This window comes from Athene noctua, chromosome 3 (genome assembly GCF_965140245.1).
Source record: "Athene noctua chromosome 3, bAthNoc1.hap1.1, whole genome shotgun sequence".
Taxonomy (NCBI): domain Eukaryota; kingdom Metazoa; phylum Chordata; class Aves; order Strigiformes; family Strigidae; genus Athene; species Athene noctua.
The window spans coordinates 30,534,761-30,553,433 of NC_134039.1; the positions used below are offsets into that span (position 1 = coordinate 30,534,761).

The 18,673-nt window shown below is 45.8% G+C and overlaps 1 protein-coding gene across 1 annotated transcript in view; it reads left to right on the forward strand.

The window, feature by feature from the left end:
- CACNA1I (calcium voltage-gated channel subunit alpha1 I) overlaps positions 1-18,673 on the forward strand; it is a 184,123-nt gene that overhangs the window by 116,608 nt on the left and 48,842 nt on the right. The window contains exons 6-10 of the mRNA XM_074901371.1: positions 3,321-3,480; positions 5,701-6,016; positions 6,726-6,818; positions 16,363-16,669; positions 18,056-18,456. Of these exons, the coding sequence (XP_074757472.1) occupies positions 3,321-3,480; positions 5,701-6,016; positions 6,726-6,818; positions 16,363-16,669; positions 18,056-18,456 (1,277 nt within the window). The remainder of the gene's footprint in view (positions 1-3,320; positions 3,481-5,700; positions 6,017-6,725; positions 6,819-16,362; positions 16,670-18,055; positions 18,457-18,673) is intronic.

Here is an 18,673-nt window from a genome sequence, read left to right on the forward strand (position 1 = left end):
GCCCCTTGGAAAAGGGTAGGGTGCTCCTAAAGCTACGCTGACAAATATGCCTTTTGCCCATTTCCATTGCCCTGCAGCTGCTTTAGGGACCTTGCAATCTCATTCACCAGCGTCTGCAGTAAATCATATCCCTCCATCCTTAGGCTTTTCAGCCTTTCTCCTGCTTTTCCCTAGGGATTGTGAGTGCTTGAGGAACCAGGGACCATTTAGAACCTGCTCCCAGCCAGGCTGTCCAGACCCTGAAACACTGCCTTGCAGGTGCTGCCTGAGTGGAGTTCATCCCCTCCTGCCCAGGAAGACACCTGGCAGTGAGGATCCTTCCTTAGAAACCCACAGCAGACTCCCTAGCATGGCTGCTGGACCAGCCTATCCCTTCCTGGTTCCGGGGTCTTCAAAGCCTCAGGTGTGGACAGACTCATGCAGGAGGGGACAGAGAGGCTGCAAGAGGTTCCCCCCAAAGTGCCTATAGGGACTGGCAGAGGTGCAGGAGGGTCACTACCAAAATGCCATAGCAGAGGACAGGGCTTAAGGACTCGGGCATGAGTATTGCAGGCAGCACAGCACAGGCAGTAGGGGAGGCTAACAATGAAGAGAACAAAGGTACTGAGCTTGTATTTACACTGTGCCTTTCATCCATATGGAAGTAGTAGTTGAAGTACCTCCACTAATTGCATGAACTCAGCAGAGGAGGTCCATTCGAGGGAAAACTGATGCCTCTGGTGAAAAATGGGTTCCCAGAGCTATTGCTTTGTGGTTTAGGGCAGGAAGCAGAAGAGGATTTGCACAAAGTAAAAGGATGGATTTGTTTTAGAGGTAGCTGGCTGATAGGAGAATTGCAGTTGATGTTTGGATGGGTGTAGTTTCAGCGTTCTTGCTTTTGGAAGATCTAGTCTCATATCCACAATCAGCACCAATGGGCAGAGAAGGATGACTGTTTAACTGAGAGACTTTTAAAAAATAAAAATCAGTTTCCATTTGGACTAGAAATGGAACCCATCAATGCTGAAATTCTTTGTGATATGGAAAAAACACCAAGCACTGGGGCTGCCTGCCTGGTAGCCACCGGCCTAGCATGGGGCCACCTGCCTTTTTTGGGGTTATGGGCCCAGGTATTCCAAAGAGCCTGGCATGAGGGCAATCATTATGATCCTGGAGCTGTGGATAGCACAATCCTGTACCATCAGTAGCATCTCTGAGAGTCAGGGTATTCCAAGGAAAAGGCAGGCAAATTTTAGAAGTCATTTGTCTTCTCTTGGACAAAATCAATTTTTGCAAATTCTGACCCAACAAGTGTGTTATCTGTAAAATTCTGGTGGGGATGTCTGTTCTATTTGTTTTGTGTTTTAGTGTAAGGACAGTTGCGTTCTTTGCATTATCTCTGCTGTAAGACAGAGCTAGCATCAATTGATCTGAAAAACATCACCGCCTCTTGCAGTGCTGCTGGCACAGCTTCCCAAGTCACTCAGCTCTCCCTAATGCACTGACCAGGACAGTTTATGGGAACTACTGAGCTCGCACTGTGAAGCAGTGTTAATGCTGGGAACATGCTGCACTGCAGTGAGGGTATGTGGCCTTAAAGCCAAAGTGCTGTGCAGTGTTGCTCCATAGCCTGGCAGGTCACAGCAACAAACAGCAGGGCAATGTGGCTATGCTGTTGGGCTTTGTACGCTGACAGATCAGAAAGCTATCAGTGAGTCATGGCATGTCTGCCATCCCCAGTGAGCGGCTGGCGCTGTGCCTTTGCACTCCTGAGTTACTGATGTGCTGTCTAGAAACTGCCTTAACTGGTGACTAGTGATACAGCTGGGCAGTCAGGCAAGCAGGCCTGAACTGCTGCTCCACAGCCTGGCCTTAGAGATAATACCATCATTCCTTGTCCTTCATGATTCCATGTAGCCATCATTAAGCATCTTCTCCTTCCTACACATCACTTACTTGCAAATACCACTCCTGGCCATCCCACCCCAATCTGTCCCCCAAACATTCCCTCCTGAGCTAAATCAGTCTGATGTACCACATAAGGCACCCTTCTCCCTGTCCCTTCAGTGTGTGTGCACCCCACACCTGCATGCCCCCCACAGGCACCACTATACGTCCCCTCTCCACAGTGTGAGCAGCCTAGGGAATAGAGATAGAGCATAATGCACAGCATCGTGTGGCTAATTACTTGCTTCTGGCCCACAAGGGGGATTAATTTGTGCCTCAAAGGGCTGTCAGAGAATCCTAATCTTATCTTCCCCTCCTCTTTCCCCTTCCACTGCCATCTAAAGTAATGAACTGGTTATAAATACCTAATTAGCTAATTATTTGCTGGCCTACATGGAACATCTTCAGTGAAGGAACTCCCTGAACCTCTGAGGAAGGGACCTCCGTGGAGGCGAGGAGAGATGATGACATGAGGTGTATATGGGGGTAAAGGCAGTATGGTGATGCTCAGAAGGATTTATAGACATTTGCTGTCCCCAGAGAGCAGAGGAAAAGTCATTAGCTCCATGGAGAAATGAGCCTATCCTTATCCCTACTTGTGGCTGTGTGAGCTGAAGAGCCAGGGGAGACATAAAACCACAGAAATAATTAATTAGGTAATTAAAAATTAAAAAAAAGTTTTGGCAACATTTGTGCTGGCCAGAGGTGCTGTGATGACAGCATTTCAGGCTATGCCTGCTATGTCTGTGCTCCAGCCCCACTGGGGAGGGAGGACTAGCCAAGAGAGGAGAGTGTGGTCTCCATGACTGTCCCCTGATGATGGTGTTGCTGAGAAAACCAATTTATGCCAGTTTATGTGTGCTGGAGAGGTTCATGCCCCTAGGCAGGTTGGTCTTGGTCCATTGATACAGTTCTCAGGTTTCAGCATGCAGTTGTTGAACGGGGATCACTTGCAGTCTGAGCCATCTGAGGATGGGGCCATTGAGCTGCTGTGCACCTCTGGGACAGAGTTGTCACTCTGTTGCCCATCTGCAGGGAAGGAGGAGTGAGGGATATCAGTCAGGTAGCTGATGGTACCAAAAGTTTCATTCTCTTTTCTTCTCATTGCTGTAGATGGAGGCTTAGGGTTAAAGATCACAGCATCACAGCAGTTCTTCTGGCTGCATGTCAGTAGCAGTTAGGACAAGAAAAGGCAACAATCACAAATCTAGCCTGGTTTGGCAGCAATTAATTTCTGATACTTTGCTTTTATTTTTATCTTTGTATGGCTTTTTTTTTTTTAATTTGTGTGTCTCCTAAATTTTCCTTTCCTTCTCCTTCCCTTCTTTTTCTCCCTTTCTCTTTCTCTCCCTCCATACCAAAATTGTCCTTCTGGTTCTCTTCTCCTGATGCAGGCATGCGCATCCTTGTGAACTTGCTCCTGGACACCTTGCCCATGCTGGGGAATGTCCTTCTGCTCTGCTTCTTTGTCTTCTTCATCTTCGGCATCATCGGGGTGCAGCTGTGGGCTGGGCTGCTCCGCAACCGCTGCTTCATGGAGGAGAACTTCACAATGTGAGTGCCTGGGAGATGATGTCTCCTTCCTTTCTTCCAGGGACATTTCTTTTTCCCCTTCCCTGATCTTTTGCCTTCTGCTGCCTGTGTATCACTTACTCCAAATGGCTGTAGGGTGATAGCCTGCAGAGCACTGGTCACATCTTGCAATGGAAAGGGGAGGGAGCCAAAGGCAACTGGTTTTAGTCTGTCTTCAGAGTCCACAGATGTCTGGGCTTATTTTGATTTGGCCAAGACACAGATTAGTTTAGCAGCCTCCTCCAGACATGCCCAGGGATTCAAGATGCTGCTCCTACTCCCAGAAAGAGTTGAAACTCTGAAACACCAGCCATCTTTCTCCTGAACTTTTCTCCATCTTCAAAAAAACTCAATCAGATGAGTCTTACAGAAAGCTATAGCGTTGCCTGATGCTTCCAGGGACATCTCTGGCACCTCCAATGTGGAGTTGATGTTGCTGGACAGCAGTGCATTAGCTCCGGAGGCTTTGGAGGGACACTGGGAAATTACTGGAAAACTTCAGGAGTATAATTGCACATGAGAGGGGACAGAGAGCTGTTGGGAGAGGTGTCCCACACCTGGGTTAGCAGAAGTGAGAGCATCTGAAAGCAAAGAATGGCTGGTTGAATAGGGCAAAAAACCCATGGAGAAACGTGTGCCCAGTTCTGGCAGAGCAAGCCAGGAGCCACACGAGGGTCGATTACAGGTATCTGAGGTTTATTCTGGGGGCGTTGGGGTGAGCCTGCAGAGCATGGATCTCCCTCTCCTTGGAGGTAGTGGAAAATCTCCTGCCCAACATGAGTTCTGCAATTACTCTCCTGAGGAGCAGAGCACTAGTTCCAGGGCACAGCTCCTCCTGTTGATTTTCTGGCTTTAGCAGATCTCAGGCTTTAAAATGTCATCTTAAAACCATATGCTAATCCCAAGCGTCCTATCAGATTAGACTGCTTAAAAAACCCTAAAGCTGTAGATCAGTTTAGACTGATTAAACAATTCTGAAGCTTTAGATCATCTCAAATTGAAAAAAGTGTGAAAATACAATCTACAGAACAGCAGTGGGATTGGAGAGTAGGAGCTGTTTAAAGCAGCCATTTACTGTGTTTATATATTCCTTGGGGGAAAACAAATGTTTAGGATGATTGTCCTTTATGTAAATCAGGGGTAGTACTACTTTAATGAGTTTAATTGCATCCATGCAGAGTTGATGTAACTGAGAATGGAATTGGGGCCATAACCTGCAAAGGGGGAGATACTAGAAAATCTCTGGCTGACCATTACTAGAGAAATAAATTCTGCAGGCACCCAGTTCACCAATGACATGGATGCATTACAGCAGATCTTTGTGGTTTAGTCCCTCTTAGTTTAGACTTACTTTCTCTCTTTTTCATCAACACTTGTCCTCTTCCAATGACACTTGGTAAAAAAGTCTGCATTCATGCAATGTGAAAGTTGTGTATTGTAACACTACAAGGAATGCACCAGCTAAAGTTTAATGGAAAATATTAAATCTGCACCTTTCACTTTCCTGATCACTAGCTTATCTTGAACTAGGCAAACACAGATGATTTTAATTATTCATGCATTTGGAAGGTGCTTGCATTATTTGAAAAAAAAGCACATGAACTTGTCGTAAAATATTGCACCCATAATGCCAATTGTCAAGGAGAAGTCAAAGTTAAGGTTAAGTCAATTTTAACTTTGCATTTCCTGATTTTAAGGTTTAGCTGTACAACCTTAATTATGCATGAACTGGATTTTTTTTTGGAAGTACAGGAGGTTCACTGCCAAATGTTATAAAACATGTCCATCAACGGTTACATACATGAGCACATCACACTAAAGCCTGATGAACTTCCCTAATATCACTGCATCTGATTTAGCTTTGATGCCAATGGAGAGAGTGATCAGAATGCAAGTCTCTGCATTCCAACTTTTTTCTTCTCCATGCAAGAAGATTGTGTAATTTGGCTTGAGGTGGTGTGATGGCAGGCAAAACTCTGAAAACTGGGACTCACCCTGGAAATTTCCTGTTTCCCAGGAGCTCTGTCTTCCTTCTCCTTCCCCTTCCACTTCCCTTTCCCCTTCCCCTGAGGCAATAAACCTAGAAATCCCTTACCTGATGCAGTCCTTATGTCAGGATGGGAGCTCCCACCTCCACCAGTGTTGCTGATGGGAAACTGTCTGCTACAGGAATTTTATGACTGTGTTTTTTTATCCTTGCAGACAAGGTGATATTGTCCTGCCCCCTTATTACCAACCTGAGGAAGATGATGAGATGCCCTTTATCTGCTCACTGTCAGGAGATAATGGAATTATGGGCTGTCATGAGATACCCCCAATGAAGGAGCGAGGCCATGAATGTTGTTTGGACAAGGATGATTATTATTACTACAACTCAGTCCGGCAAGAGTTCAACATCAGTGGCATGTGTGTCAACTGGAACCAGTACTACAATGTGTGCCGTACCGGCAATGCCAACCCGCACAAGGGTGCCATCAACTTTGACAACATTGGGTATGCCTGGATTGTGATATTTCAGGTAAGACCGAGTTAACCTCCTAACAAGGCTCAAGCTATTTTTCTTTCTTCCAACTCAATCTTTCTGTGCTCCCATGATGGTTTCTGCAACGTGTGATACAACTTCAGAGAGAAAAGGGCCTTGTAACTACTCTGGCAAGAGAGACAGAGTCCACACCATAACCATGTTCCTGAAGATGGGGAGGGGCATTCCACACCCTTGCTGAAATGACTACACCCTTCAGGCTGACTTGTATGAGTTCTACCTTCAATCCAGATAACTATAGAAAAGGAGTCGTTTGGTTGTTTGTTTTTTGGGTTTTTTTGGTTTTTTGTTTTTTGTTTTTTTTAATTCCCAGCATGTATTGCAGATGGGAGATAAAATCGGTGCCTTTTTTCTTTTCCACCGGCTGTACGTGGTGTCCAGTCCAAGGGGCACAGAAACCTGCTGCGGGTTTTTCCCTGCTGCGATCCAGGGAAATGAACTATTTTAATGAAATGCTCCTGCTGTGGGCTAGCATGATTTCACAGGCTTTGACAGCATGCCAGTGTCACCAAGCAGTACCATGCTGATTTTCTGGAATGGAAATTTGGCCACCTTGAAATGAATTGTTGTTTCCCACCTTCCTTAGGTTGCAACAGCCTTGCCAGTATCTGCCTGTATACACTGAGAAGTGAATTCTGGAAGCCCACTTCCCTCCTGTTTCTTTTGTTGTTGTTTGTCTTTGCAGGTGATCACACTGGAAGGGTGGGTGGAGATCATGTACTATGTGATGGATGCCCATTCATTCTACAATTTTATCTACTTTATCTTGCTGATAATCGTAAGTATGAGACTTGATGGCTGTCAGCATTGCAAGCCAAGAGCCTACAAAAACCAGGTGTTAGGTCAACACAGATACTGGGGAAGCAAACTACTTAAACTGGATTTCTTCTAGGAATTGCAGGAACCCAGATAGTTGATTTTCACTAAGAGTTGGTGTCAGGATCACATGGTTGTCAGCCAAGTTATTCTCTTCCACTCAAAAAATATGCTCAGGATTGACTCCTAGACATGTACATACCCAGTGTAGAATAAGGTTCTCATTTGCAGATCGTCTCTCAAAGTTCCCCAAACCAGTAGGCCCAAAACCACAGAAAACTACTTCTGCATCTTCCCTCTTGGTCTCTCTATACATTTTAAGCTCTTGAGTCACCCTTGAGTCATGTTTTATGGCTTTTGGCAGCACCCGGATTTCTCAGATTCAGGGTCTTGGATTCAGATTTTGTCAGATTCAGGGTCTGTCATGCTGAATTACTTCCTCACCATGAACCAAAAGGACCTGCTGCTCCAAAAGTGTCAGCAGTCCAACATAAACTGGCTGTGTAAGGTCACTTGGGGCTGGTGGGGATGGAAGGAGAGAAGTGTGTCAGTGGTAAGAACATAATAAGCAGTTTATAAGCCCTGTGGATTTACAGAAGTGAAGTCTGAAGGTTGCTTTGCTGTAAGAATGTTTGTTGCGAATGCCTGGAAAGCGAGTTGAGAAACCTGGTGCCATTTCCTCTTCTATTCCTTAAGCCTCCTACATGTAAATGTATTTTCTTGGAGGGAATATCCTGCTTCTAACAAGGATTTTGTTTTTATGAAGACTCTTGCACTCTTCCCCTATGGGGACCAAAGTCAAGAGTAGAAGGAAAAGACATAGGATGGATTATGAGAAGTATAAAATCTGTACACAGTACACAATTTAGTTCTAGGTCACTTAGTAAGGACCTCGGTGTATTTCCAAGGCATACATGCATTTGAATGGCTTCTGAATGGACCTGGCTAAGACTCTGCTCTTCACCTACTACTTGTCCTATGTGGCCATGCCCTCCCAGAAATAGGATCTCTGGAAGCAGTAACCCAGTAACAGACTCAGCTGGCACAAGATCGAGCTTAAATTCAAATTGACATGCAGTGACTTGAGAGCAAACAAACCTTAATCCAGTTTCTGTGAGAAATTCTGCAGCCTGTACATAGGGGAAGTGACACCAAAAAACCTCTACTGGTCCATTCAGGTCAGAGAACTTACAAAAAAGCTGAATCTTCATGGTATCCTTGATTTCTCCCTGCTTTCTGGCCTTCTATCATTACAAGGGAAACACAAGGAGAGAAAACCAGAAAGATGACCTACTCCATTTGGACTGAAGCATAAGCCAGGGCAGCAGAGGTGAAATACACCTTAAGGAATGCTGCTTTTACTTTGAGGCTGGAGAGTCCCAAGGAGAGACAGTGCAGAGGTATGATTGCACAGGATGGAGGGGGCAGTTCCCTGCAGTTCTGTTCCAAAAGGTAAACTGAACATCCATTGCTTTTTGTGAGTTCAGAAAACAATTATTTCCCATAAAGTTTGTTCAGATCTCCCATTATGCAATAGATATTTAGTACCTAATTGCATTTTTACTTTGAGTAGCATGGCCAGGACCCAGATTTGTAAAATGTGCGGTTCGGCACAGAACTTACTCCTTGTCTCAGACCCAGTCTCTCCCAGAGCCAGGGAGAACTGTGCGGAGTCAGTGTTTAACCACTGGGGTGGGCATGCCTGTCTCCTGCAGGCCAGTTCCAAAAACTGATCCTCACCCCCTGCTCCAAACTAAATAAATTCTGTCAGCATATTTTTGGTTTCTAAGCAGGAGCATACTTCTAGTGCTGGCTCAATTCATGTGGATTCCCAGGGATTCAAACTTTGTCTCTGAATTTGCAGGTGCTGAAAACCCTCAATTAAACACTCAACCTGAGATTTTACTGCAGAGTGTCATTGACATTTCTAGATACTCCCTCCTCATTTGCAGAAGCCATGTAGGTTTATTTCCAATAAACACAGTAGCACATGAACCTCAACTAACTCTGGGGACTGCTCAGAACAAAGGAGCTACATGAGATATTTCCTTTGCCTTTGGTGGAGTTACACCAAGAAAGTATTTAGCCTTTCTGTTACCTTCTTTGCATGTGTAATGCATTTTTTGCAGCACATAGCAACACCACAGTGTGAACATGCTATCACTTGGTTTCATTTTCCCTCTGAGTCTTCTTACAGAAATGATGATCCCTCTTCAAGTGTCCTGAAGCACAGTCCTTCCAGCCTTTATCCTTCTCCCCTTCTCCATGGTTTGAAAGGCCTGGGTTTCTAAGCAGGATTACTCTGACAGTCATACTTCAATCCCTGACCCTTTTTCTTTTCCACATACATCCTAGCCTTGGTTCAGACTCGCTCTGCCGGGGCTGGATCTCTGCAGCCTCTTCTTTAGAGCTATGCTTTCATCCATTACTTCTCCTTCTCTCACAGAGATATCTTCAAACACCTGCCGAAGGGCATTGACTACTACTGCTCATCTGTCAGGAAGAAGGCTCCACCACCTGGATATATTTTCCGCACAGTTAGGACTCCTGCATAGATGTGCTCCCCCAAGGGGAAGAGGCTGACCCTGACACTCAGAGTGGTAAATACTGGTAAAAGCATTTTCTGTATTCAGCAAATTACAAATAGCTTCTCCCTCTGCAAAGATCAGGGAGGTGACGTGAAGGAAGTACTGCTTTCACCTCTCTGGTCAGTGTCTCATTTGGGTCTTCCTGCTTGAAATCCAGCTGTCTGTCACCTCTCCAGTCACTGGTGTGGCTCCTGGACTAGAGAAAGCTTTTCTGACATCTCGGGCTGGCATCCACATTGCAGCACTCAGTGGCCTCCTTAAAGTACTCTGTGCTTACACACAGAATCATAGAATACCAGGTTAGAAGTGGCCCCAAGGATCATCTGGTCCAACCTTTTTTGTAAAAGCATGGTCTAGACAAGATGGCCCAGCATCCTGTCTAGCTGAATCTTAAAGTGGCCAATGCTGGGGAATCCACCACTCCTTAGTGAGATTATTCCAGTGGCTGATTGTTCTCACTGTGAAAAATTTTCCTCTTGTGTCCAGTTGGAATCTCCCCAAGAGTAACTTGTACCCACTACCCCTCATCTTTTTCAAGTGAATCCTTGTAAAAATGGGGTCTCCATCTTCTTTGTAGGCACCCTTTAAATACTGGAACATGGTGATAAGGTCTCCCCTAAGTCTTTTCTTCTCAAGACCGAACAAACCCAGTTGTCTCAACCTTTCCTCATATGACAGGCTTCCCAGTCCCTTCATTATCTTTGTGACCCTCCTCTGGACCTTCTCCAGCCTGTTCACATCTGTTTGGTATAGTGGGGACCAAACCAGAACACAGTATTCCAGGTGTGGCCTGAGAAGTGCTGAGTAGAGTGGGGTAATCACTTCTTTATCTCTTCTGGTGATGCCCTTGTTCATGCAACCCAACATCCTGTTGGCTGCAGCATACTGTTCACTCATATTGAGCTTGTTGTCCACCAGGACCCCCAGGTCCCTTTCCAGAGAGCTGCTTTCCATTCAGGTAGATCCCAGTCTGTGCTGCACTCCTGGATTATGTTTTCCTAGGTGCAAGACCTTACACTTGTCCTAGTTGAACTTCATGAGGTTCTTGTTAGCCCACTCTTCTAGCCTATCCAGGTCTTCCTGCAGGGTAGCTCTCCCTTCTGAAGTGTCCACTTCCCCCTCAATTTGGTATTGTTATCAAACTTCATCAAGGTATACTTGATTCCATCATCCAAATCACTTATAAAGATATTAAACAGTGTTGGGCCCAATGTTGGTCCCTGGGGGACCCCGCTTGAAAAGAGCTATCTACCACCACCTTCTGGGTGTGGTCTGTGAGCCAGTTCCCCACCCACTGCACAGACCACTTGTCTAGACTGTAATGTATCAGTTTCTCTCATAGGAGGCTGTGGAGAACCATATCAGAAGCCTTGGAGAAATCCAGGTATGCAATGTCCACTGCTTGCCCCACATCAACTGAGCAGGCTACTTTGTCATAGAAGGTGATCAGGTTTGTTGAGCATGAATTGCCCTTGGTGAAATTGTGCTGGCTTTTCCCAGTCACGTGCTTCATTTGACTTGTGATAACCCCGGGGAAGATTTGTTCCATAACTTTCCCAGGGATTGAAGACTGATGGGCCTATAATTTCCTGGATAGTCTTAAGAACTTCTAGTAGATGGGGGTGACATTAGCCTTCTTTCAGTCTTCTGGGACATCCCCCCATCTCCACAACTTCTCAAAGATTATGGAAAACAGCCTCACAATAACATCAGACAGCTCTCTTAACACCCTTGGGTGGATAACATCAGGGTCAATCAATTTGTAGAGGTCAAGCTCCTGTAATATAGTTCGCACACCAGCTCTTCCTTCACTGACAATGGGTCTGTGTTTGTATCGATCTGGATTTTTATTTCCAAGGCCTGGGGCTCAACAGTGCTGGTAAAGACAGAGGTGAAGAAAGTGTTGAGAACCTCTGCCTGGTCAGCGTTATTGGTGATAAATTCACCTCTCTGTTTAATAGTGGGCCAATGTTTTCCTGCTGTTTCTGCTTGTTGTTTATGTAGCTGAAGAACCCTTTATTGTAGTTTTGACATCTCTGGCCAATTTCAATTTGAACTGAGCTTTTGCTCGTCTAACTGCCTCTCTGCACACCTTGGCAAATGCCCTCGTAGTTCTCATTGGGTATTCATCCTCTTTTCCATCTCTGGTACGCTTCTCTTTTGGTTTTGAGCAGACTCAGAAGCTCGCAGTTAAGTCAAGGGGGTTTCCCACTCTACCCACTTCCCTTACCTTTAAAGGGAATGAACTGGTTTTGTGCTTCCAGGAGTTATTGAAGCATTCGCTAGCTCCTTTATCCTCTGTGGAGGCTTCCCATGGAGCTCTGAGTGAGCTGAAGTCTGCTCTTGTAAAATCTAGAACCTTTGTCTTAGTACTAGCCTTCAGCATGCTCAGCAAACTCCACAATATTGTGATCACTGCAGCCAAGACCATCACTAACCAAGATATAACAAAGCAGGTTTTCTTGGTTTGTGAGTTGCAAGTCCAGCAGTGCCTCATTCCTGGTTGGCACATCTAACATTTTTCTGAGGAAGCAGTCCTCTACACATTTCAGGAACTTTATGGATGATGTGTGAGCTTCTGTATTGTTCTTCCAACAAATGTCTGGGTAGTTGAAGTCACCCATAGAAACCAGGTTCTGTTGACCTGAAGCTTGCTTAAGTGACCCAAATATTGCTTTTTTAGCCTTATTGTCTTGGTTTGGAGGTTGGTAGCTGATGCCTACTCTAAGATCCCCTTTGGACACAATCCCTCTGATCTTGACCCAGAGACATTCAGTAGGGCTTCCACAATTGCTGTAGTTGACTTCTATGCATTCAAGGTTCTCCTTACCATAGAGCACCTCTTCTTCCCTGCCTGTGTTTACAAAACAGCCTATAGCCATCCATCACAATCCTCCAGTTACATGAGTTGTCCTACCATGTTTCAGTTATTCCTATATCATAACTTTCAGACTGGGCATGGAGCTCCAGTTTGCCCTGTATGTTTCCCAGGATGCTTGCACTGATATACATACACTTGAGGTGACTGGTCTTCTGGTTCACATCTTGGGAGGCAGCTAAGGAACATTTGTCACTGCTCTGGTTGGTTTGGCTTATTTCCCAGTTATGCATTGCCACTTTGGACCCTGCCCCCAGAGTCCTTCAGTTTAAATCCCGCCTCACCAAGTTGGCCAGCCTGCTGCCAAAGATTCCCATGCTTCTTCTAGGCAGGTGGATCCCTTTCCTCCCTAGCAGGTTATAGTCATCAGAGAATGTCTCATTGTTATAAAAGCCAAAGCCCTCACAGCAGCACCAGTCACGAAGCCAGAAGTTGATTTGCATTATAAGTCTATTTCTGGCTGCACCTTTTCCTCTAACTGATAAAATGGGAGAAAAGATAACTTGGGCATCATTACTTTTTGCCTGCACCTCCAGGGCTTTGTAGTCTTCCTTGATTCTGCCCAGGTTTCATCTTGCGGTATCATTCAAGCATGAAAGAGTAGCAATGGATAGTAGTCTGTGCTTTTGACAAGTTGTTGCAACATCTTGGACCCTAGCTCCTGGAAGGTAGCATACCTCATGATTCCTTGTCAGACAGATGGGTGCCTCAGTGCCACTCAACAGAGAGTCACCCACTGCAAGCACTTGTTGCTTTTTTTTGCAGTATCCACTGTGTGCTGCTGGTACAGTTTCTCCTTGTGGACCTTGCTCATGGGTGTCTACAGCTGTTAGATTTTCATAACTGGTTTTGGTTCTAATGCTGGAGGGTGGGGACTGAAGCAGAGCCCTGCTTTTGCGGGTCACCAGGGTCCAAGGTGCCTTATTCTCTGTGGTGTCCACCACAGAGGCATCATTCTGAAAACACCTGTCTCGCTCTCAGCCCCTCTAATACTGTGCAGCCTTTTATCTGTTTCTTGAAACTCTGCCACCTGATGCAATGGATCATCAACCTGTGCACATCTTTTGCAGGTATTTACCTTTTCTCCAGGAGAAGAGTCTGGGCACTCATTGCAACCTACTATCTGTATAGAATTCTCCTTCCTTACCAGTTCCATCTGGGTGGCAGCGCCAGACATCTCAGGGTGCTTCTCTGTAGAAACACTGGGTTAAAAAGGAGGCAAGTGCCCACCATTATTGCAGAGACCTCTTGAGCTGGTAGGGTGACTATGCCCTTCTGTGTGAACTGCTGCACCATGCTCTGTTTGCCAGTTCTGTTCACAGTGCTCCTGTTTGCTCATGCTCCCCAGGCTGCTTTTATAGGTATGAGGGTGTCCATGATTGGTCTGGCAATGCCCAGGCCTCATTAGCTTGTCTCATGAGAGCTTCTGGCTCCTGGTAGGGGGGTCTCTGCTGCCCTGGTGTTTCTCTGCTTCAGGAAAACCACCTGTGTGCCGAGATCTGCCACTCTGCAGGGAGTCAGGCTGGCTTCAGAGCAGCTCCCTTTGGCAACTGACATGTGGGCTTCAGAAGACAACCTGGATATCCAGGCATAAGCAGTAAAAATAATGGGCAAGTCAATCAGCATCTCCAGCACAAGTCAGATTTTCTTAGATACTGCAGAGACAGGAATCATACCTTGGGCTGAAAAAGACCAAGGGTCTGCTTAATTAAAGTACAGCTTAGTCTCAGGGCTGAATGGCACTCCTGTGTTTGGTCTGTGAATGAATGGTCTCCTTCTGCCTCTGTCAGATGCTTTGTCTGACTCCATGTCAGACACTTTCGGTCTCTCCACTCAGCTAGCTCAGATGGATCGCTCAATTACAAGCCATCTGGGACCCTTCCTGTCCTTCTGCTAGCTGGGAGCCAGTGTCAAACTTGGCAGAGCCTTAGAGTTTATGGACATCTTAAGGATTAAACAAGATCATATGTTTTGTGTTTGATGTCCCTAAAACCTAAGAGGTTTAAGGAATGGGGGTTATTTGCCATATCCAGTCCTCTCACTCCTCCTCTTTATGGTCATCTGGTGGTGGGTCACAGCAAATGGTGCCTGTGAGGTCAGGGCTTGGTGATGTGAAACCTGAACCCCTCCCAAGATTCAAGCCCAGGTTGACAGTGTGACCCTTCTTGAGGGCATCTTGTTGCCCTCAGTTCCTCTGCTTGTAGCCTAGAGAGAAGGTGTTGTAAGTCTTAATCAATTGTTATTTGTGTAGTTGTTGGAAGTTGCAAAGTAACAGTATCACAATTGGTGTTCCAGAAATGCATGTGTAGCTGGTGTCCAGCTTCCAACCCTCCCTCACTCAGTGCAAGATGAAGGAGATAACAGAAGGGGCAATACTGAGAGACACTGTATTGAGCTTCCAGGCAGAGCTGCTGGGCACCTGTGTGCAAGAGAAAGGGACAACCAAGGGGGCAAGCTGGTGGGGAAATGTCAAGGGCTGTGCACTGAGGGCAAGGCTGCTTGGACAGATAAAACGGGATGGGGTATTTGGTGAAAAAATGTCCACCTTTTCCATGCATGAGAGAGGGGGTCAGGTTATTGCCACCTTTTCTTGCCCTCTCCTCTTTGCTGGAGGGGTTATATAGAGGAGGACACATGCATGAATATAAGGGATCCAACTCTGTGTCAGAGCTGTTTGCTTGGAAAGGAGAGATAGGGAGATGACACTGAGTCCTGTGTGGGTTCATACAGGAGGAACATGGTGCGAGGATGTCCACTGATAGGGATGCTCGTTGTCCAGGGGAAGCAGAAATCTTGAGCTGGTGCTTCCTCTCTTCCTGGGTTCTGCCCCACTGAGTCCATTTCAGAGCAGCGCAGACATGTGATCCTTGTTCAGAGATCGGACTCTCTGTTTTATCAGTGTCATATCACTGTTTACAGCTCTTACAGGGAGCAGGCACCAATAAAAACATCATAGTTTTTGAGAATGATTTTGAATGTGGTTACCAGCCCTTTTATGTATGAAATTCTCATCATATAGAAGCCCAGGTTTTATCCTAAGTGTAATGTACATACCTCCTAGTGGAGATCCATCTGTAATTTCATAATATGTAACACTGAGCATGAGATTTTTAGCTCCAGATCTCTCAGCACCAAGAAATATTTCCTCCATTTTACAAGTAGAAAAACTGAGGCAAAGGAAGCTTAAAGGGAACACACAAAGGTGTAAAATAAGCCTTGGTAGACTTTTTTTGGCTTCTGTATGGAGAATATGAAGAACTTGGGCATTTTTGTTTGTTTCTAAGACATTGGGGCAGTGGGTTGTGGTTGGTTTTGTATTCAAAATGGAAAGCCTACTTAGCTTGGAGGACAAATAAAGCAAATAAAGGTGCTAATATAATATGTCTAGTATCAGAAGAATAGAAAATGAGCAAGGAAGCACTGTTTTGCCAGATTATTTAGTGTCCTTCTTAAAGTCATTAGTTCTTGTAAACTTGTCTTTGAGTTTAAGAACTCATTCATTTCAGCAAAGTGCCATCTCCCTGGTGAATTAAGGTGTAAATGGTAGAAACAAAATGCTCCAAGAATACTGACATATACTCCAAGAACTGAAGACCGTAAATGACAGTGCATGATTTTTTCAGTAGTAAAGGAGCAACCAGAGAAGAAAGCAACCAAACTACCAAACTAGTCCTCTGTCTTCCACCCTCTGTTTAATACAGGGGAGAGTGGGGGGGAAAAAAAAAAAAAAAAAGTCCTGTTTTCATCAAAGCCTTTGCAGACAACTTCTAAGTGACTTGCTAAAAGTCCCAAAGCCTGCCAAAACTGGGCTTGTGTTTCCTGAATTTCAGTTCAGAGCTCTCAATTCTGCATGGAAATGACATCGAGTGAGTTCCCAAAAACAAGCTCAGCCAGTGCTGCCTTTCTCTGAAATCCCATCTCCATGGTTCCCATTCCTTTGCTTCCAGTCACTTTCACCTCCTCTATTCTCTTACATTCCTCCTGCCACACGTTCTTCCTTGAGCTGACACTGGCTGTCCTTCCTTCTCCTTTGCTACTAGGTGGGCTCCTTCTTCATGATTAACCTGTGCCTGGTGGTCATCGCCACACAATTCTCAGAGACCAAGCAGCGGGAGCACCAGCTGATGCAGGAGCAGAGAGCCCGGTACCTCTCCTCCAGCACTGTTGCCAGCTACATGGAGCCAGGAGACTGCTATGAAGAGATCTTCCAATATGTTTGCCACATTGTGCGCAAAGCTAAACGCCGCACCCTTGGCCTGTACAACAGCATACAGAGCTGGCGCCAGGGCCACGTGGAGCCGAGCGATGCCAAGCTAGGCATGAACAAGAAAAGCCAGAGGCACTACAGTAAGGATTGCATGGGTAAATCTGGAAATGCCAATAGTGGAAATGAGAGAGTAGCTGGGAGCATCTCCATGTGCCAGCTTGCCAAAGGACCTGTTCTTACAAAACACAGAATTAGAATTAATATTGACCATTGAGCATGGGGCCGTGGCCAGCGCACCAGAGCAGCAAGGTGGGGTTGACCAACAAGAATAGGAATGAAACAGGGGTGACCAGCAGGGAACATGGGAAACCCAGGTCTGAAACCCAGAGACCATAATGGGATAACATTGAAGGCACTGGCTGAAGCTTGTAAAGGGCTTCAGGTCTGGTATAGCAGGGTGATGATAGCAGCTGGGGAGAGAGAACTATTAAGGGGATATGATGGAGTGGGACTAAGGATTGGACTTGGTGACACAGCAGGTCCCCCAGAGCTCTTCTCCCAAACTGAGTTGATGTGGGACCTCAAGAGAGAGGCAAAGGGAATAGAATTGCAATAGGGTGTCTTCCGAACCAGAGGAGCAATGCTGAAGAAGTCAGTTTGATATGCAAGATCAATGGCAACAATTTCTGTTGATGGGAGCACATGCTTCTGTTGTGTAAAATTAGACACAAGATACTATTTAAATTGGATTCCTGGCCTGAAAAGTGACTGTAAAAATGTTTTTATGGAGTTAATATTAACTGCCTGCCAATGTCTTTCCTATGTTATGCTCCCATTAACAAGCAAAAAGGTGGATTTTCCTTCAGCTGGTCTTGCATACTCAGTCTTTCATTTTCTTTACTTGCTGGGAGAAAAAATTCTTCAGGCTTCATGCACTGTGTTAATGATTTAATTGCTTCATTCCCTTGGTGTTCATTTCATCTTCCAGGCCCAACTGGAGGATCAAGGAACACAAATTTAGTTTTCTCACTGAAGTCAGGAGATACGTTCTGATTCAGAGTGCATGGACTATCATTTCCTGGACTCTTGAGATGCATTGCTAATAAAACTTACCTAATTTAGAGAGTTCAGCTCAGCATATGGGTTCTTTGACCCCACTTGCAGCAGTTCAGGCCAAAAGCAGCACTCGTGATCGTTCTTCCCTAAGTTCCCTCTAACTCAAGCTACTGAGTCTCAAGCTGTGATTCCTGCATCAGACAAAACAGTTCTTCCTCCGTGGACATGAACCCCCCATTGAGCCTAATCACTGACAGCTGAACAGTACCATGCCTTCTAGCCAGTCAGTGTAAAGCCCTCAACAGCAATGGCTTTTATTGCTGCTCTTGAGATGATGTACCAGTGTTTAGTCATCCTTACAGCTAAAAAGCCCAGTTACCCTGTCTAAATACCCAAAAGCCAAACAGATGCCCAGTTGTGATGTCTTTCTCAAAGCCTTCTCTTTTAAGTGTGATCATTTTTCTCCCCAGGGCTTTGCCAGCAGCATAACTCTCTTGACTGCCCTCCTCAGGGCTTGGTCCAGCCCATTGCTGTGACAGCAACCTCTGATCCCACCAACTGCCCCCAATGTCATAGAGGGGAGCACGAAGTATCCCAAAGGCTCTCTGTCCTGGATAGTGCTGACTCAGAGCAGGATGGAGGAGCCAGCGAAGAGGAGGGGGAGGGCAGCAGAGAGGACCAGGGTGCCTCGGCACTGGAGAAGGAGGAGGAGAGAGTGGAAGGCGATGGACGGTTGAAGCTCTGCAGTGACATGTGGCGAGAAGTGAGGGTCAAGCTTCGAGGTATTGTTGACAGCAAGTACTTCAACCGTGGGATCATGATCGCAATTCTAGTAAACACTATCAGCATGGGCATCGAGCATCATGAGCAGGTAAGTCTTCTCAGGGCACAGAGTGGGCAGCAGGAACTGGTGAGACCTGCTTGGACTTATAGCCTTGTTAAGCAGCTGATGCAACTTGGTGGTGGCAGAGACTGAGAAACTGGGACCCCAGGCCACAGCACAGACGGTCCCAGTATGGCTTTGGAGAAAACCTCAGGACCTTGCAGGGTCTTTTCTTTCTTACCCCTGCACTTAATCACTTACACTG